Source organism: Parus major, chromosome 1 (assembly GCF_001522545.3).
Source record: "Parus major isolate Abel chromosome 1, Parus_major1.1, whole genome shotgun sequence".
Classification (NCBI taxonomy): Eukaryota; Metazoa; Chordata; class Aves; order Passeriformes; family Paridae; genus Parus; species Parus major.
Window position 1 is genome coordinate 85625369 of NC_031768.1, and position 20987 is coordinate 85646355.

At 44.8% G+C, this 20987-nt stretch overlaps 1 protein-coding gene across 1 annotated transcript; it reads left to right on the top strand.

The window, feature by feature from the left end:
• The first annotated feature begins 623 nt into the window (after positions 1 to 623).
• On the top strand, positions 624 to 15147 carry MFAP5 (microfibril associated protein 5). The gene is made up of 9 exons (XM_015645800.3): positions 624 to 1159; positions 1546 to 1608; positions 4334 to 4381; positions 5531 to 5557; positions 7070 to 7105; positions 7880 to 7915; positions 8629 to 8716; positions 9586 to 9659; positions 10237 to 15147. Exons 2-9 carry the CDS (start codon positions 1548 to 1550, stop codon positions 10353 to 10355), a joined length of 489 nt encoding a protein of 162 aa, XP_015501286.1. The 5' UTR covers positions 624 to 1159; positions 1546 to 1547; the 3' UTR covers positions 10356 to 15147.
• Positions 15148 to 20987: the final 5840 nt, after the last annotated feature.

The window sequence follows — 20987 nt, forward strand, 5'->3', positions numbered from 1 at the left end:
GTCTTGAAGCTCATCCAGTGCCTCCTCAAACCCAGCGGAATGGTTACAGAAGCAGTAAAGGGAAAAGAAGTCAGTGAAAGCAACAGCACGGGGTCGGATCCAGGGGCTGTTGGAGGAAGGGTTAAGGGAGAGCGGCTGTTCTAGTGGGACCATCATAAAATGCGCCGTGCTTGGAAGCACAGGGGAGTCTGGAGGATGGCAGTGAAGGTCCGGTCTATTACTCGTCTTCCTTCTCAGCTTGTGTCTCTCACATTTTCCCGCTTTTTAATTAATTTTTTTTTTTTTTTTTTTTTTTTTTTTTTGGTATTCCCTGCCTCTCTCAGGCCAGAACGGCAGCGGCGCTGCAGGACGGGCCCCGTGGCCGGGACCTGTTCCCGATCCTTGTGTTCCCTGCCCGCCACGAGCCCGGTGCGCTGGGAAGCCCAGCCCCTCCATAGCGCCGGGAAGCGCCAGCGGGGCAGCGGGGTGATGTCACCCCTGTCGCTGCCCGCCGATGGCCTCCTGCCAGCCCGCCTGGCCCCGGCCCCGGCCCCGGCCCCGGCCCCGGCCCCGCTCCGTCCGTGCCGCAGGGCGCAGAGCCGGCGGCAGCATCCCGCGCGTCCTGCGGGAGAACGGGATGCGGGCTCCGCACTGTCCCTGTGCCGCCGGCAGCCAGGGAAACAGGGAGCGGGACCGGAGCACTGGGGTGGGGACAGGCAGCAGCTGAGCCGGGAAACGTGGCTAGAGGTAGCGGCCTGAGGAGAAGCCGGGCTGCATAGAAGGGCAGGACGAAACGGGACACCAGTGTGCAAGCAGACCCAAGAATCCATCCCTGGTGCTGGGCCATCCTGGGGGAATGGGAGGAGCCCCTTCGGAGGACAATAAACTCTGGAATGAGGGTGTGGGCTGCTGCTCCTCGCTCCCCCCCTCATTCCACATGCATGATGATACCATATCCCTCCATCTCGCTGGCTCTTCTTGGGGTTTTTTCTCTTTTTTTTTTCTTTTTTTTTCTTTTTTTTTTTCTCTTTTCCCAGAAATTGTATTTTGAAGACAACCAAAAGGAGAACGTGTTCTGGGTGTGGCTGCATGTGATTTACCCAATAGCCAAAGTGGGGGGGGCGCCGAAGGGGAAAAACAGAGCGTCTGCTGCTGAAGGGAGTGGAAGCTGAGGGCTGCAGTAAGTGATGGGGACCCTGTCTTTGCTTTCAGTGCTCCTCGAAATAACTGAATAGTAGAAGAGAATGGAGGGAAAGAGTGTGGGGGAAACTTTTTGTTGCATGCTGAGGGTGTGTGTGGAGCAGGGCTTAGCCATCTAAGTGGGAAAAGAGATGGGGACTGGAGAAAGGAGATGGGAAGAGGAACAAAGCAGGTGGTGTTACAAGTTCAGTCCAGAATGTGTCAGAACTATCTGGAAAACTGGCCACATGAGAAGGGAGACAGGAGGGAGGCTGGGAAGACCAAATGATCATGAGACAAAAATGGGTACAATAAGCAAAGTTTCTGAAGTATAGGGAAGGGTATACCAGTTCCTGCCTTACCTTTCCTCTGTTCTCCACTCCACAGGGATGAAGACCTCTGGAACCTGTATACTGTTTTGTGTCTTAACACTCTTCTTGTCCCCAGCTGGTGAGTCCTTATGCCCAGGGGAAGGATTTATTCCTCTTCTGGGCCCCGCAGAGTTTCCTACACAGAATAACGTGCAATGTCTCTGTCTACAGACAAAGACAGAGCTATGTAGAGGGGTAGTGAAGGGGGAAGGACTGAACAGGAAAGACAAGGTAGATATAGGATTTTAAAGAAGAAATTAGGAACTGGAAACAGTTTCCCACCTGTGGCACTCTCCACTATTTACTGGGAGTCACAAGAGTCAGAGGTCCACAGCTTCTACTGCAGGTATGTTATAGTAACCAAAAATCCAGATGAAGCTGAGAAAGAGGGTGAGGTGTGCTTTGTGCTTACTGCTGTACCACCTGTGTATACATAATCTGCAGGGCATTTCCCAGTGCTCTGCAAAATTTGTTCTGTCATAGTTGTGACACATTTGCTGTCACTAGCAATTCCTGCTGGAATGACCTCATTCCAAGCCACTCAGCTGCTGGGAGGTTTTGTAGTATTTGTACAGCTGTTTTGAGAAACCTCACCTCTGTAGTTTGCTTTTGGTGGTAATGGTTGTTTTTATTCTGTTTTGTGTCTCCATTACTTTGTTTGCTTGGAGATACTTTGGCAAAAATGCAGATCAAAATTGTTTTGCTGGTTTTTTTAAAAAGCACAACAACAACGAAAAAGAACAAAACAAGAGGGCAGCATCAGACATTATACTCAGAAGTCTCAGGACAGATAGTGAAAGATTAATTTCAGTGAATGGACATCCAGGGAAGACTGCAAGTAGGAGAGAGATGACTACCTATGACATTCAAACCAGGTTATTCCAATACCCTCTTTGATCCTCCCCTCATGCTGAAACCTGATTCTGCTCCAAATCACACTTTTTCCTTTAAAGGTGCCCTCTAAACAATGTCATGTTTATGACTGTGAAGCAGGTAGGTGAGGCATCCAAGAGATGAGCTTATCGGTGGACTACAATTTGAAAGAGGGAAAAAAAAAAAAAAAAAAAAGGCTGTGTTTTTTATTATGCATGAAGGAAGACTGAAAGGAATATTTCTTACTTTTGAGTATTCTGTTTTAGCACTTCTCTTTGGGTTTGTTTGTTTTAACTTGGAAAGTAACAGGAATCACCAGCTGGTCTCTCATTGTTTCTTTGATTTTGGGTAAGCTACAGATTTGGTGAGTTAGGGTTGCAGTTCTAGACATCAAGAATGAATTTACTGCAGCTTGGATAAGAAAGTTTAATTGCTTATAAGGCTTATTTGTTTGGTACCATAGTAAATATAGATTGAAGTGGTTGAAGGTGGGATAAGAAAATCACCCTTTTTGTGTCCTTGCCTTGTATGCAGAAATTTCACTTCACTTACATCCTTTTGTTTTAGAATTGGACTGGTTTTCTATTCAACCCCTAGGGGAAAACAAAATTCGTAATAGCTGACTTTTCAATGTTAGAAAAGAAGGAGGAGCCTCCCTGTCTTTTCTACATGTCTCTTCAAATCCAGCACTGCTGGCTTCTGCAAGGCTTTCAGGATTTGCATCCTTCCTTTTGCATCAGGAACAAATGAGAAAGTGCTCAACACCATTTTCTCCTCTACTTGTTGCAATTAAGAGATTAGCCAGAACAGGGGAAGTTTTGGGCTGTATTAAATTATGTACTTAAGTTATTATACATGTCTGGCTCTCCCTGGGTTAATCGCCAGCAGCTGAGCCCTTGCTAGCAGCTGGGTGGGGAACAGAAAATCAGGGTCCAGCAACTCCTGTAATGCTGTAGAGCAGGATTATGTAGGGCTCCCAAGAGACCCCCTGTGGCCTGCAAGTAACTGCCCTTGGAATGTGGAAGAACTATGACAAAAACCCCAGACCTGACAGTTTTTACCCACACAGTGATCCCATTAAGAGCAGAAAGCTGCAGGCTGAGGTCATGGGATGTAGCGGGATGTAGTGATTTTTGGGCTGGTCCTGCACACATCCCTGCAGTGCCCCAGATCACTGGCTTTTTTCCTGCCAGCTCCTTCCTTCATCCCACCCCAGTTATGCAGACATTTCCCTCATCTGTGGTTAGCAGGAAATATTTTCCTATTCCTGGCTGCTGTAAGGAAATTGCTCTGTCACCCTTTATATTTGAACAAACAAACAGTCTAGCCCAGCTTCAATTTCTTTCATGTAGCATGTACAGCCAAGCCTTCATCATTGCCCTTCTCCAGTTCACCCAGAGGCTGAGAGGGGAAAGATTATCTGCTCTGTAATCCCTACCCAGGCTGGATGCTTTGCCTAAGGAGCTATTAAACCTGCAGTCTGCTTTTACTGTACAATGACTCCATCCATGCCCCCAAGTGAATAATTTCCATGACTCAGTTTCCTCTTATAAAATAGAGACAGGGATTTTGCTCAGCCTGCAGAGCAGGGAGGCCACAGGAACTTTTTTTTTTTTTTTTTTTTTTCAAAATGCATCAAAAGAGGTTTCAGAAGGGAAAAGTCTGGTAGCAGATCTGGAGGTATTTACTAACTTGTCCCTGTGCCTAGCCATTGACCTTGTGGAAGCAGCAGGGATAGGATCAGGACCTGCTGTATCCATGAGCCTTTAAACAGCAAATGCAGCCAGCAGTGGAGGCTGAGGCTGAGTGGAGAGCATTTCTCCCTTCAGCAGAGGGCAGTGGTGTCTCCTGGATAGATAAACATTAAAATTTCACAAAGCCTGCAGACTGTAAAAATCTGTCTTTCTTCACTCCCCTCTCTTCTCTTGCAGACCGGTTTCCATGGATGGTCAATGGGCAAGAACTGGAAAGTGTAACTGGTAAGTATTACAGGCATGTTAATGTGCTGAAGATCACTCATGTGACCCAGTTGTCCTGTGGAGTTACAGTCTGTTTATTAGAAAATACTGTTATTTATTTCCTTGCCTCTGACATTGTGAGCTTACCTTTCAGTGAAGATTAAACAAGCTCTCTAAGACAACCTGCTATGTGTTACATGCTCTTTACAAATAATTCTCAAGTGCAGGGGCCCTGAACACTTAGCTGAAGGGTATGAAGTTATGTTCACAGTCAAGGGTTGTGGGAGATCCACAAAAGCTGGTAAGTCTTCAACCATGAGATGCTTGGGGAGCTCCACTGCTGCTCAGAAAAATCCTAGGGAAAATGGTGCACAAGCAGCATGGTGCTTTAGTAGTGAGGCCATTGGGAAAGAATATTGACTGATCTTCTTACTGGCTGTGTTGTTGGGGGTGAATTGCTTTATCCCTCTGGACCTTCATACATGGTAAGATAAAAGGAATGTACGTTTACATCATGCTTCAGCACCCAAAAAGGACCACAAGGGTTTGCCTTTTCTTCAAACCTGAAACTCCTGGCTAAGCCTGCAGACATCTCCCAGCTATGATCCTGTGATGTGTAATATCTGGGGTTTCCCAGAAAACTGTTAAGAAGCCAGCCCAAAACATGCCCTCCAAGCATCCTTTCCTTCATGCTTCACCTCTCCACCACTCCCCCAGCTTTGCCAGAAGCTGCTTTTTAAAGAAACTCATCCACTGATGAATTTCTGCAGTTAAGGCTAGGTTTTGGAGTTACCTCCCTCCTTCTCTGCCATGAGTGCTTCAGCTGTCTGTCCTAGTGCTGCAAGAGGCCTCAGCACCTTCATTTCAGAAGGCTTTCTCTCCCACCAAGATTCCAACCGTGACCAGATCTGGGAAGTCAAAATATGCATCCAAAATTCACTCAGGGTTGATACAACATGTGCACTAAGAAATCCAGTTCCAGGCCAGTTACCACAAAAGGGAGTGGATATGGGGGTGTTGGGGGTACTGTTGGATTACATATTTGCTGGGTTGGATCCCACTGTCTCAGGAGCCTATGATGGCAGGAGAGGTAATTCAAGCTGGCTCTGGCTGGCTGTGTAAGAACCATAAAGTAAAGACAATCTTTTTCAAGGACAATCTCTTTTCCAGGTGGAGTTACCCCTGACAGCAGCTCTGGTAAGATCCAATCTCTTGGAATCTTCATGCTTCTTTTTCTCTTTTCACCACTTCTGCCTACACAGATACAGAAATTATCCATTATGCCCAGAAACTTCTTGTCCTGCTTTTGGTGTGCAGCAGCATTCTGCTACCACTTACAGCTGTCTGGGAATCCTTTCTGTGCTCCATCAGGGAGATGAATTTAGGGCGACTTAATGGTCTGTTCTCCAAGGAAATGACACTATCACTTAATGTACCAGGGCTCCCTGAAGATGTTTCCACTGCAGGAAGCCATGAAATTCCAAGCTCACACATCCTTGGCGTCCAGAGAAGGTGACAGAAACAAAGAGACCAAATGATGAGGGTGAGAGTTTGGACAGGTTCAAACTGGGACACAGGTTGCAGATGTGCTTCACTGCTCAGGAGACAGAGGTGCCAAATAAAACCCTGAAAGTAGTGAAGCAAACCCTGAGCATTGTTGGAGTGGGGAAGTGGAAATGCTGTTCTTTCGGTACTGTTCGCCCCCCCATACCTGAGGCTGTGTCACAGGGGGGCAGCAAAATGTCTGCAAAGGGAAGGGTAGTGGAGGACTTGGAAGATAAGCACTTAGAGCACACAGTGTGTGTCCTTAGAGAGTGGAAATGGCCTCAGGAGAAGGACATAGAGCTGATGGGAGTGAAGGCAGTTGCAACAAGGGGCAATGGAGGAAAAGAGAGGCTCAAGAAGCAGCCTCCCCACCTTTTCAAACCTTACTCTGAGTTCTGGCCTTGGGATTGTTTCTCTCTCTGCTGGACCAGTCTCTCAAACACATCTCTCTGAGGTGGTGAAGACCAGGCAGGGCAGAGAGAGGGTGAACACATGTGGCTGATGCTATGGTTCAGAGAGGCAGCTGTGCATGGCTGTTCTGTATGGGAACTCCTCTGAGAGTGGTGTCTTGTTCTCTAGAACATCAGCTCCATGGTTTGTCCTCTGCCCTGACTCTGCTCATCCACTGGCTGCAGTATTTGTTGTGGGTCAGACAGCACTGGAAGAGGAAAATGGAAGCACAATATTGTATCTACAGGATGTATGATCTTCATGGTTGGGATGGGAGGTGAAAGCAACTGTGTTCAGTGTATGAGGACTGACAGTCTGTAGGAGAGTAGATAGGACTTAGTGTCTAGACCAAACTGGTGGCTACTGACCTACATCTAAAGGTTAAAAGACTAAAAGTGAAGCCTTTAAAACAAACTTGGGCTTCAAAATGTTTCCTATTGACAGATCAAGCAAAAATCTTCACAAAGGATGTGCCATTGGGACCCATCTTTTCTCTGCAGCATCCTGTCAGCTCTAGCACACCCAGCATATTTGCAGGGAAAGCCTGCAGTTACTCTGACAAATCAGATAATAACAACACCACAATCAGCATTGTCTGTGAACCAGATGTGAGATGCCTACTAGTCAGGGCTGGTAAGCCATCAGCAGAACAGTGGCAGGAGAAAAAAGACTGGAAGCTCAAATTAAGATCTTTCAGTACATCTCTTTTTCCAGGTGCAGCTGTCACACCACCTGCGCTTCTTCCTCCTGGTGAGTTTATTCTCAGTTTTCAGCCACATGTTGTAGACTCTCCTTCCCTCTCCTCACACAATTCCTTGCACATCTGGAATCCCACCTTCTCTGCCCCTGAGCCCCACACTCAAAAGATTAATTCTCTTTAACACATATGTTTTGTCTCTGCTTCTGGTTAACACTGTGGCACCTGAGCAGAAGTCCTGTGGAATTGCTCATAAGGAGTTGTACCTGGCAGTCAGTTCTCTGAATTCCTTTCCAGTTTGTTACTGGGTAAATTATAAAATGTACTGGTTTGCTGTGGTACAGATGGGTTACTTTATCAGAGGGAATAACAAACCTACTTCTTTTTAACCCCTTGTCATGGACATTAAAGAACCAATGGTGTTGGGATTGTGTTTCTTAAAGGTGTGCATCGCTGTTCTTTGTGAAGGGCAGTCACAAACTCCTTTGCCTCTTGACTCAATAAAGAGTAATTACAGAAGCTAAAGAAATTTACCTGACCTTTTCAGTCAGAATGTCCTTACAGTGTAATTTTGAACAGTAGTAGTAATGCTTTATGGGAAAGCTTAGGCAAATTTTTTAGCATTGTTGACTGCATAGCTGGCGCAAGACTCACATTGGATTTATACCTTATGTTAGTAACAATGTTAGTAACAATGAAATCTTTCTCCACATTAGAAGTTACAGTAGAAGGTTCTTGAAGAGCTTTCCAGATATTTACTTTGATTAAGCTGATTTCTAGGAAGGAATCATGGTAACTAACTAACTTTGCTACCCTTTGTCTTCCAGTTCAGTCTGACAGCGAAACATCAACAGCTTCATCAGGTGTGTTTTAAGTTTGCTGCTTGCACTTCCTCCCAGACCGTTTTTCAGACACTCTGTTAGCTCTCCAGAGGGGTTCTGTCTGGGCACAGCACTTTGTCTCCTGGAAAACTGCTTTAAATCATTCCTTGAGTTAGAAGTTCTGCAGAATGATGGTAGTGGGAGTTGAAGCCTTCTCCTGGAGGGCATGCCTGGGAAGGGAGGAGCTGGCAGATCAGCAGACCAGATACAGTGGGTCAATATTGTGTCAGTGTCAGTGGCATTTCAGAACCATGTGCAAGAAAATCCATTGTAGTTAGTTACAGGGTTGATTGTGCAGAAAAGAAAGGAGCTAGATTTGTGTCCTGAAATGTGATAATTGCACATCTATTAGAAACACATCTTAAACATGCAATTAATATTTACATTTTGGTTATATCTATCTGTCCCCTTTACAACATGTGCCTCCTGTATTCTGGGTGTCCAGTGGGCTTGGTTTGCTTTTCACTCAACTTTCCCTTCCTTTTGTCTTGTGAAGGAAGGGGATCAGAAATGTCTGCACTATTTTCTGCTTCTCTAAACCAACCCCACCTCTCACATGAGAAAGACAATAGATGCTGGGGTCCTTTGCTAGAAGCCTGGAGGACTGTTCCTAGTGATTAAGTTGTATCTGTGCCGGAATGAGTGCACCTGGCCATGATGCTGTATTGAACCTCCGTGTTTGTGTGTGTTCTCAGACTGTCGTGAGGAAAAGTTCCCTTGCACACGCCTGTACTCCGTTCACAAGCCAGTAAAGCAGTGTATCAGCTACCTCTGTGTCACAAGGTAAGAAACCAGCAGCCCCTAAGAAAATCACTAAAAACTGCCCAGAAACGGTATGTCCAGTTCAGCAATTGTTCCCTTTGAAGACTAGAGCTTTTCTCTGGGAACCTATTGGTGAGATGAATCCTATCCTCAGAGTGTCCTTGTAGGGTAATTATTTAAAACAGCACAATGATTGCAGTCTGTGCAGCACAAAGGAGCTGTAATGTGCCCTAGACTGTAATCCATATTTAAGGTATTGGGTCATTTATAGGGCCATGAAAATGATCAGAGGTATGGAGCACCTCTCTTACAAAGACAGGGTGAGAGAGCTGGGATCATTCAGCTTGGAGAAGAGAATGCTCCAGGGAGAACTCATTGCAGCCTCCAGAACCTAAAGGGGACTTATAAAACAGAGGGGGAGAACATTTTACATGGGCAAGTAGTGATAAGACAAGGAGGAATGGTTTTAAACTGAGAGATATTTAGATTTGATGTCAGGAAGAAATTCTTTACTCAGAGGGTGGTGAAGCACTGGCACAGGTTGCCCAGGAAAATTGTCAGTGCCCTGTCTTTGGGAGGGTTCAAAGCAGGGTTTGGTGTGGGGCCTTGAGCAACCTGATCCAGTGGGTGACTTTCCTGCCCATGGAAGTGAGTTTGGAGCTAGGTGATCTTCAAGGGCCCTTCCAACCCAAGCCTTTCTATGATTCCAAGATTTCATGAAGTCTTTACAAAGATTACTTTGCTATTGAGCTGTATTATTCTAGGCTAAGAAATCATAAAAGTGTGGGATTTGCTTGCTCATTAGTGAATATACGTGTTTATTCCCTGTACCCCTTTTTTGTTTCTTTGTGTCCCTGTGCCTTCCGCTGCTGATCCTGGTGATCCCGCAGCGTGCGTCGCATGTACATAATAAACAAGGAGGTGTGCACTCGCATTGTCTGCAAGGAGAATGAGGTCATGCAAGGTGAGTGGTATTACATGCCGGCCTAGCAGGATAGCTGCAGCCATCTGATAGAGTCTCCAAGCTTACGGTTGGCTTAGACCCTAATCCACAGGTAGTAGCTTCCCTGGACTTTGAAAGAGTTCTAATGCAATGCGGTCTTGGATCTAATACACACGCCATGATAAAAAAAACTGGGAGGTAGATATTGTACTACTGAGAAATATGTTAGCTCTCTATTCCTTAATCTTGATCGTGGTCTAGCAGTGCCACTACTAGTTCCTTTGACATTAAACAGGCTAAGAAGTAAATCTCAGCATTTCTGTCCATGAATAGAAGCAGGATCCAGTCTAGATTTTTTATGCAATTTTTGTTTCAGCAAAATACAAGTGGTTTTAATATGTAATGTACATGCATAAAGCCAGAAGGAAATTATAAAAGCCTAAGGACTTGATTTGCTTGCCTCATGTATATGAGGCTTCAGCCATTTCAACAGTTTCTGTAGATGCAGTGAAGGATGTACCTCTAACAATTCTGCTGGTGGAGAATTTGAAGGAAGCTTTGATTATCTGTCAACCTGTGTGTGTCTGTTTGTCCTCAGATGAGATCTGTCGCCAGCTGGCTGGTCTTCCTCCTCGACGTCTCCGCCGATCCGGGCAGCCCCTGCCTCTCCCTTGCAGACAGCTCCTGGAGCAGCAGCGCAGGCCTGGTGCTCTGTGAGCTACCAACAGCAGGAGAGGAAAAGGAAGAGATGCAAGGGAAGTCATTATCCACTACCTACAGTCCAAGACAAGTGCTTCTTGTTTGTGATTCCCCCATCATTTCCTTGCTTCTATGCCTTCTTCTACACCCTCTTCTTCAGGTGCTGCAGTGCACAGAGTACCCTCTCTGCTAGTCTGTCATGGTACCTGTTGTCATATTTATAATCTATTGCTGAGAATGTGAGATTCTCTCCTCTTTTCTCTCACACTGCCTGGCAGGCTGTGAGCTGCTCATTTCCCAGAGGTCCTTATAAATGTGGTGCACCTTCTCTTGCTTTGCCCCTGGAGAGAGACAGAAATGGGGACAAGATGTAGTCCTCCGCAGTGGTTCAGATGCCCTAAGCTGCAGCTCATCTCACCTTTGTGCCCTAGGACTCCTGCCCTAGATTTCTTGCTTGGCATCAGCATGAGCTCGGATGTGGTTGGCCAGCCTCTCCAATTCTCCCAAGCCACTGAGTTTGTTGTGTGATAGCACATTCTCCTCCTTGTGTCTGCTGGCCTCAGGGAAGTGTCAGAGCTTGGAGATGAGCTGTCCTGAACCCAAGGCAGACCTCATTGTCCCTGAGTGGCAACAGATCATTTATAACTACCTCTGGGAAGTTTTTGTCTCAAGCCCATTGCCTCCCTCACACACATCTGCTACCAAAAGGAAAAATTCTGGATTTAGTATGGCATTATATTTTTCTCAAGAAGACTATGTTGGATCAGAGTTCTGCCTCTTCTACTCCTCCTCTCCTTTCCCCTGTTCTTGTCCCTCTCTTCCCTCTGAAGACATCTCTTGACACCCATTCCAGGAAAGTTCCAGGGAGCAGAAATTACAGCTGACTCTACTCCTAAGCCCAAGAAGAACCTGTGTGACCTGACATTACCTGTGACCTTGCAATGAATTATCTTGTCATAGTGCCTTATCTTGGTCTGGCTACCTCCACACTCCCCCGTTACTGTGCCTGCTTTCAATCTTCAGCTGAGTTCCTACCTCCTGACGTGGAAGCTCCTGCACAAAGCAGAAAGGAGTAGCAAATTGGAATTGGATGTGGGAGCAGAATCATTATCTGGGACTGCTGTTTATCTGGGACCTGGGATTTTCCTGCGGAGTCTCTCACTGTGCTGGCCTGCATAAAGCCAGGTGCTGATGGGGAAGGTAAACATATCTGCAGGTATAAGCACTTATACAGGCCAGCCTGGGCAGAAGAATTCACTGTGGCAGCACTGAATGTCTGGTCTGCCCAAGGACTTTGTTTTCTAGATATATGGAGAACATATCCAGCTACATGGCAGTTTTAATGATGAAACCAGGCAGGGTAAGTGGGGAAGAGCAGTCAGAATGGTATTAATCACTCCATGTTACTCTTAGTGGCATGATTCTGTGAAGCACCAGAGGATCAGCAAGACCCTGTCTCTAGCATCTCTGGGTTGTTCCCAAGTAACTGTAAGCCAGTTTGCTAGATTTGGCATTTACTCCCCTCACATGATAAACTCTTCTGCTGAACAGAGACCATTCAGTCTTGTAGGAGCACTGCCCTGTTGCACAGAGCCAGGGTCACACAGTATTGGGGACAGTTTGCTGCACAGAGGCAGACATCTCAAAAAAAGAACAAAACCATTAGTGCAGGACCACCTAGCCTGGACCTGCATTTCTGCTGTATGTAGCAAGAAGCTGGCTACATCCTCTGTGTAGGGGATGACACCCTCTGCAGACAGATTCCATATGAGATCAAAATCAGCCCTAGATGGGCTAAATCTCTCTATATTAATCCAGTATACGGGAGAAAGAATTCCAAATCACACAGTGACTAGAATTTTGTCCTACATATAGGAGCACTGCACTGCTACTCAGAGGATGATGCTCCTCTCGAGTACTCCAGGCTCACGAGACTAGGAATGAAGGAGGAATTTCTTTGTACTGAGAGGGTGCACATTTCTGTAGAGATGAGGGTACTGAGAGCTTCATCTCAAAGACATTCAAGCCACTAGCAGCCACTGGCTTCCATGCTGGGATACCTGTGAAAATTGCCTGTGTGGAGGAAGGTAGGATGGAGATGGGATGTGATATCTTGGAAACTGGACTAGGTCAAATATGCACTCTGTATTTAGAGGTGAATATACATTGCTATAGATACATAACTGGGTAACATAGCTACTGTACAGCATATAGAAATTTAACTTTCATACAGGTTGGGGAGTGGTTAGAAGCCTTTCTGTTGCTTGCTTTCTGCAGTGACAGGAAGAGGTGCTCCTGTCCAGGAGAACACTGTTTTAATGCTAGAGTCTATATAATCCATATTAAAAGAAAATTTATTTCCTGTTATTCTTGGCAACTCTCATGTGTTTGAGTTTATTTGTCTCTTGCTGTATTTCCTCCAGATTTGTGAGGAGACTTGATTCCAGATCGAATGTATTATTTGGAACTTTTTACGCCCTGCTAGTCTAGTCCTCTGCTGTAACCCTCTTTTCACTCATAAATCACTGGTCTTCCTGGGAACTCTTTTTTTTCTAGAGAAACATAACATTTTCTCCAATTTTTTTTTTTTTTTATCATGGAAAGTTGTGCTAGATTTTCCTGACAATTGGTAGCTGCTGAACACAGGGATAACTCCTCCCAGCACAAGGAATTTGTGCTGAGGACACATCTTTTCACTGTGAACATGCCATGACTTTCTGGTGGAGAATTAACACCTCCAAATAAATTGGCAAGACAACTGAAATAAGAGAAAAGCTGTAATAAATACCACATAAGCAGAGAAGAATTTGTTTGCTACAACCATTTAACTCAATAATGGGAATAACGGAGATATTACATTAAAAATTACACTTCCAGGTCAAAAGGATTAGGAAAATTTCTTTTTCATTGATTTTTTGACTTTTTCATAATTTCATCAGGCACTGACTCTACATCATATTTTGGTTGAAAAGATGAAGCACTAAGAAGTGGGGGACTCTGAGCAGTGTCTTCATGTGCAAGCAGTCAAGTCTCCATTTAGATGGTATTTCTAGAACAAAAGTGGCTGTGGGCCAAATTACCCATTAAGCTGCCTGAGAGTGCCCCATAGATAGTCAGGACTAAACCAGACAATGCAGGTTATTGCACAAGGCTCTCCTCCATGCCCCTTCCTGGCTGAAGCTGTGGTGTCCTGATCTCAGACTGCTGCAATGGACACAGCCTCAGCCCCTGTGACTGGAGATGCTGCTCCCACCTACACAGGCCAGACCCTGCTCTGTCTCATAAACTCAGCCTTTGCAGCACACCCGTGTTGGCACTTTCCCCTGCCTCTGTGAGCCAAGCACAATCTATGCCATCAACTGTTTGTAATTCAGCTTACTCTTCCTTTTCCCTTACACTAGAGTCTGCCCGCTCTTCATTAGCACTTGTCCCATGCACAGATTTATCTCCCCTGCCACTCCAACCTGCCATGATATCTGGAACTCACTTTCTCTTGCAAGCCAGGGAAGTGGTTTTGAATACGCCTCCAGGTAGGTGTGCTGCTCTTGCAGTTGGGCTAGCCACAAAGAAAGCTGACAGAGCCCTGTGTTTAGCAGCATGACTCTGCATTTCTGGCCGATTTTCATAACCTCTCCTGACCTGGAGTGGGAGTTAGATGCCCTGAGGTCACTTCCCATACAATGGCTCCTCCTTTGGCTGTCACAGCTCCCCAGTACCAATCTGTGTGACCAGTTTGAAGGCTGCTGTTTAAAGCCAGTGCTGCAATGTCTGTTCCCCAGCTTGAAGCAGTGCCTCACTGCTGGGCTTGTGGAGCTAACAAGCATGGGAAGGCTGTTGGAAGAAGCTGATCTGTCACCTGGAAGCTCCTGAAACTTGTTGCCTGAATCTTGTCCACACAATCTTGTGTGAACAAAGGGCGTTGACATTGGGTATCTCAGCTTGGAAGGATCCCTCAAGGATGTACTGTGGCTGTCCTGTGGGCTTGTCCTTCACAGAGGGAACTGGTCCTTGCCACCCACACAAAAAGAGCTTCTCTACTAGACAAAGAATACCTAGGTTGAAACCAAAAGGGAATCTAGTTGGGGTTTTTTTGTTGTTTTTGTTTGGTTTATTTAAATTGTTTGGGTGGTTTTTTTTAATCCAGGCAGTATTAAAGTAAGTGATCCTGTAGTATTAACCCCTGACATCACATGGTGACATTATTTGACAGTGTACATTTGTCCAGTTGTGAACAGCTTCTTGACTGGAGCACAAGAAATCTGAATTCCAGTTCTGAATCTCTTCACCCACTGCTCTCTGATCTTTAAGCATATTGTTTTTTCTCTTTGTTCCCTGCCATCCTTAGCCCCTGTAATACAGCAAGTTGAAACATACTCCCACAAAATAGAGAGCTGCATTTTCATCCATTAAAAAAAAGTTCTTTAAAAATGTATTTGTCTACTTTTGCTATTAGTGTAAATTATTTATTCAAATAAAAACATGCTCAATAATATGAATTATATCAGTTAAAATGCAAACAGCATGTGCTTGTTGCTAGTACGTTGAAACATATTTAAAAAGTGAATTGTGAAATACATTCAATTCATTTAATGAATAAATTATCTGTCAGAATGCAGTTTGGGGCATTTTACTAAAATTGCAATTTCCATACAAATACAGCTGGTCATAAATTAGCAAAAAGGTGTAAAGAGAAGCATATGTAATTCAATGTGTCTAACTAATAAGTCATGTCAGATCTCACCTGCTTAAATATAAGAATAAATGTAGGTTAAGCTGTGCATTTTTTAAAATAAATGTGGATATTGAGATAATATATGTTCCCAGTTAAGACCAAAGATAAACTTACATTGAAAGTTAGCATGCAGAGCTAACTTCAAAGCTGCTCAGATTGCTCAGAGCCTTGTCCAAGCTTGATAAATTCAGCAGGGGATGGAGAATCCACAACTTGTTCTAATATTGCACCACACTTAAGATGGAGAATAGTTTCCTGAGGTCAGATCAGAAATTCTTTTATTGCATCTTTTGTCTGCTGCCTCTTTTCTATTTGCTGTGCATCTCTGAGCAAACTCTGTCTCCCCTACAATATTGCTGCAGACAACTGAAGAAAATAACAAGAAACTTCTAATTAATACAAAGCACAAGTTTAATTGTGAAATAAAGCATTAAAATTATTGAAATAAATTCTCTTCCTTTGGGGAAATTGTGATAAAAAATGCAAAATATGACCAAAAAAATCAGTGGTTCAATTAAAGGATTTGCAGTCTGTGTCCCTGCAGCAGCAGGGCCACTTTCTCTATGCTCACACATGATCTACTTCTTGTGTGCTACCTTCTCACCCTGAGGTCACTTTCAATTTCTCTGCCTTGGGTTTGCTAGCCCTGGTTTCACTGTTTTGCCCTTAGCTGCATCTTTGCCTCTTTTGGTCTGTCAGTTTTCATATTCTGTAGCTATTTATTGGCCATGCTGGCTGCCAGCACCTTGGCTTTCCTTGAGACTTCCTTCGCAGCCAGAGCTAATCAGGGCTCCGTGGCAGTGCCAGTCGAGGGCCAGGTGGGTCTTGGCCTTTGCTGCCTTCTTGGCACCTTCAAAAGTGATTTGCTAAATACTGATATTAATCTAGTATCAATATCAATCTGTTGACGGACAAAAGGCTCTCTAACAGTTTAAAGTTAGAAAGTCTATGTTTAATCAGCATTGGGTAAGTGTGTAGGGTAGTCCCCTAATACACACTGCGAATCCACAAAATATTCCAGTGCCTATTTATTTACAAAAGTCTTGAATGCCCAAAATACTAATACATATTCATAATGCTAACACCTCCCATCCTCTACTTTGTATTAAAATTCATGGTAATGAATTTAAAAGGTCATTACACCTTTGTGGTCAGTACCCTGAATTGAGTGGGGGGGTCGTTTCTAGTGAGGAGGGGTCGTAAAATGATGAAGGACAACCAGTCTTCCTCACTCTGACTTTTCTACCTTTATAATGGCTGACATTACAAATGACACTTGGGGGAACTCCAGTTTCCTCCTTCCATGACTTTTAAATAGGTTTCCAGATGTAAGGCCTGTGTTCTTCCTGAACCTATTTATCAGTTTCTCCTCTCATTATAAGCACAGCTAAACAAACATACAATGACAAGTAATTCGTTATCTAAATCCAGGATTCATTATCTCAAATCCTGCTTCTAACCTAATCATTAACTCTAATTAGTTCCAGCAAAGTCTATCTCTAGCTAAAAGCTTTAGCTTTTCTGAAATTCTTAATTCTTCTTAAATTTGTGACTCAAAAGCATTTCTTTTCTGCCCGGTGCAGTGTGAGTGTAGTTGCTCCTGAGACTCTCTGTGCTGTGGTGAGCAGTGATTTTCTCATCAGCTCTGCTTGAACCCTGCAGTGTCATCACACACCGTCTCTTTTAGCTCCACTGTCCATCTGCTGCTCTCTTTGTAGTCGCTCATTGGTTTGGCTTAGGAAAGGCATCTGAACTCCTTGTAGTCTCTGCAAACCTCTTTACCATTTCTGTTCCCTGAGAGTCCCCAGGGACACTGTAGATTTTTCATGGTAGATTTTTGCCTCTCCAATCTAAAAGCTTTTCTGGCCTTGTTCCCAGTTTTCCAAATTTGAAGTGGACCAAGCTAGCCACCCTTAGGATAATTTGTCTGCATCTTACCTGTACCTGCACAAAAATGATAGAAGAGAGGAGTGGACCTGGTGTACCCATGGTGAGCACAGACTGGGCAAAAAGAAATTATCTGGCTGTGCAGGTGAATGCAAGATCAAGAGATGCTCATGAGGACTTCCAGCCAAGGAAGCCTTGTACAACTGCAAGGTACTCAGCACATGACTGATGGCCAAGGAACATCCAACACGCGATTTTTTACTGAACTCCCAAGATTTCTGTCTCAGGCTCTCCAACAAAATACTTCTACAAAGACAACAGGGAAGTTAAAATCAGGATTTGCCACCCACGCCCCAGGTGCAAGCTCTTTTTGCACCGAGTAGCATGAGCTGCAGCACTGCACAAACACGAGCTAATCACAGGCAACACTGGTTTGCAAAACCATAACCACAGCTAGAAGGTGAACCTCGTTGTGAAAAACAGCAGTGCAAAACCGAGTTTCTCCCTGTGGCTAGCAGATGAGTGCAGAGATATGGAGCCAGTGACTTCCACTGAGGAGGGGGAAGGTGTGATCTGAAGCAGGGTGTGGGGTGCCCAGACCAGGGGTCTGAGCTGTAGGAAAATGGAATGGAGCCTGCAGCTCCCTGAGCACACAGAGGGTGTTCTCCAGGTCAGTGCAGGGTCAGGAGCCAGGTGAGATGGGCAGGGTATGCTGGAAGCTGAAGCTGCAGGCACTTCAGTGGGAAGGAAGAGCAGGGTGCAAGCAGCTCTGGTAGGTGCTTTACCCCCCAGCTCTCAACATGGGGAGGACAGGTTCTGTTTTCATCAGAGTCTGTTTCTCTTCACTGGTAATGAAATAATCTCCCAACCATGTCATGTCCTCAAGCCAGAGAACACACTGGAGGACATTCAGCATAATTATGTGGATTTTGGTCACATTTCTTATCTGCATTCATGAAGGGGAAGCTATTCACTAGGTCTCAAACTCCTCAACACAATCTAGCCTCTTTCCTGCCTTCCTGCTGCTGGTTCCAGCAGGTGTCAGTCTCTGGCAGCAAGGGCTGGAAGTGCTGTGAGAGAGACATGATGGAGGGTACTAATACAGGCAGGGAGAGAAAATAACTGTGGGGTCACAGGGCCAGAATTACAGACTATTTGTTCCTGTAAGAAACCCTGGACTGGGCTGGCAGAGAGCTGCAGGGCAGGAATGAGAGGCACTCACAGGGCTGCGGTTAAAAAATGTATACTCAATTCGATAGTTTCACCCTTATTTGCCTCATCCCCCAGCACCAAAACAAGTGAAACAAAAATAAACTGCAGGTCAAGTCTCCAGAAAAAGATTTTGCAGTGCAAGCCTGGAAAGCTGAATTACTAGTAAAACACACAGTAACGTATAACCTTAGCACACACCCAGCAACCAGATGCCCTCAATTCTGCATCAGTGGCATCATTAACAATCCTGCAGCAGTGCAAGTTCTGTACAGTGATTTAGCTTTGCATTTGCAAACCCCACCACCACATCATCCCTCTCTGGTGAAGTCCACCTCAGGCAGACCTCACTCACATCCTCACTGCTTTTATATATCTCTGTGGTGCTGAATATGCCGCAAAAATCACTGCTTTGTAATGCAATGGCTGAAACCTTCTCCCTGGGCATGGCATCCACAAATGCATCACAGGATGAATTGGCAGCTCTAGGAATAAGGCTCTCTGCCCCATGTCCTAAAAGCAAGCTGCTCTACATCTAGTGTGGAGGGGTTTTTTGCACCCAGGACTGGAGTAATGGGAGTGGTGTGCCTGGCAGAGGTGCCTGAGCAAGTGCACTACCTTTGTGTTGGGTCTGTCGTGCTAAATAGGGTGACAAAACTTTGTGGAGCGAAGGCAGTGCAATGTGTGTGCAATAAATGAGCATTTTGAGATATAGTCTCACACTAAGTATATGCTCATATAAAGCGAGCATGTTCTATGTGCTTATAAAGCCAAGCATAGCAGCTTATTTATCTGCCAGTGCCTGACTGCAGGGAGCTCCACCACTCTCCTGCTCAGCATCTCTGTGCAAGTCAGCGGCTGTGGTGCTTCAGCACTCGTGGAGCAGAGAAAGTTCTTCTGTTTGAGGTTTTCTCTTGAGGCCAGGGGAAGCAGGTGTCTGTGTTTCTTGTGTTCAGTGTAAAACCAACCAACTGGTGGTAGAGGCGCTACTTTCAAAAGGCCATTTCTGAGCAAAGGGTGAATGGAAAAAACAAATTTATATTTATAATGGTATGCACCAACACATGACTTCCTGTTGACTGAACAAGCAACCTCTCCTCTGCTTTTGGGCTAGATAATTTAAATTATTCACTTTACTTTTGCTGTCTAATTTCTTGGTAATTTGCTTTCTGAATCTTTCTTAAAAGTAATGGTAGCATTCCTCCTCTCACCCCCCCCCTTACACCTGACCACTGCTCTTCAGCCAGCAGTAATTTCTCTGTTCTCACCCCAAGATAGAAAATAAAGCTCTGAGCACAAGAAACCTGAAGGGATGCTAGAACATCCTTCCATGATCCCGAAATGCTGGAGCAGTGCCTCTTGCTAGACAAAACTCCAAACACAGCAGCACAGGGACCCTCTCCAGCCTTCCCCACCAGCCTTTAACTCACCTGAGCTTTGATCAGAAATAGCGATAAAGTCATGTTCAGTATTTTCCTCTTCCATCTTCAAGTCCCTCTCCAAACTGGTTTTCATGGAGCAGAAAGGACAGAAAACTGGAGTGGTCAACATATATCCTTTTGTATTAGCTTCCAGCATATGCTTGGCATATGTAACAGATTTGGCAATTTCAACCAGGGAGAAAGCTGGACAAGCAACCAGATCAGGGATCAGTGACATTTCCAAGTTTTTCCAAACTAATTTTTTCTTTAACCAGAGCAGGGGTGACATCTGCTAATGAGCAAAATCTTGCTGTGGCAAGAGAGTGCAGTGTCTGTTTTAGTCAGAACTGCATAGGAACTGAAGGTCCCTCTTGAAATGTCCCCTGGCTTTACTACAAGACACTAAAACACATCCACACCAGCATATTTCTGCTCTGGGAATTAGAGACAGAGGTAGAGAATCTCTGCCACTGACTGTGCACTTGCACTTCACATGTGAGGGAAGTTACCAGCCTAAATGAAGGGCATTAGAAAGCCTACAGCAGTTTTTAGTCTTGAGAGCCTTGCCATTAATTATAGTTCATCTGTTTGTTCATCCATTCTTATCTCTGTGGAGAGCCAAGAAACTCTCAGCATTTAAGGTAAAGATGTTTTAAACATGGAAGGATGCCACTTACAGGCAGGACCAGAGAAAGGATCTAGTTATAAGACTTGACATGTAAAACCTTTGAGAAAATAACTTTGCACCAATGAAATTCATAGGGAAGACCAGGCTGGCCATGGAAATATTTCCTGACTCCTTTCAAAACAGAAAATTTTATATAAGATTTTCTGCAATCTTTTGGCTATGAAAATTGAGAACCAGCACAAGAATAAAGGTGAATTTACTTTGATTTATTGAATTAAACACAGCTGTGATCTCTGATTTCCAGAATGTTTAGCTTTTTGTTTTTGCTTTTCTCTTTTTTTGATGTCCTGTTTAAGAATTGTCCTCTTTGAATTATTAAAAGAGAATCAAGTATTAAAGTTTGATGTGTCGGTCTGCCTAGGAGATTTGTCACAAGATGCTACTAGAGCAAAGGCTGAAAAGGGACAGCTGTTTCATTAGCCAGACTGTTCTCTTAGACTCTGTTAAGTAGGACAGGGATTCTCAAGGATTTCAGTCTCTTCTAGCTTTTGTCAAACACTAGGAGACAGATCCTTGAGGAGGATAATTGCCACAGCTCTTGAGACCAATGCAGCTGACAAAATGTGTGCTCATTGAGCATGTGTCCTACCCAGGCATTTCCTTCAGGAGTAGTACAGCCCATTCCTGGGCCTTGCAGGAGTGCTTCTCCTTTTCCTGAAGTATGCCATGCTCTCTGCTCTCAAAAACAAGTCCTCTCCAAGTGCTGGGCTAGA

Coding starts and splice junctions, on each gene's coding strand:
- MFAP5 (XM_015645800.3), top strand. CDS start 1,548: ATGAAGACCTCTGGAACCTGTATACTGTTTTGTGTCTTAACACTCTTC. Junction 1,609..4,333: donor ACTCTTCTTGTCCCCAGCTG/GTGAGTCCTTAT, acceptor CTTCTCTTGCAG/ACCGGTTTCCATGGATGGTC. Junction 4,382..5,530: donor AGAACTGGAAAGTGTAACTG/GTAAGTATTACA, acceptor TCTCTTTTCCAG/GTGGAGTTACCCCTGACAGC.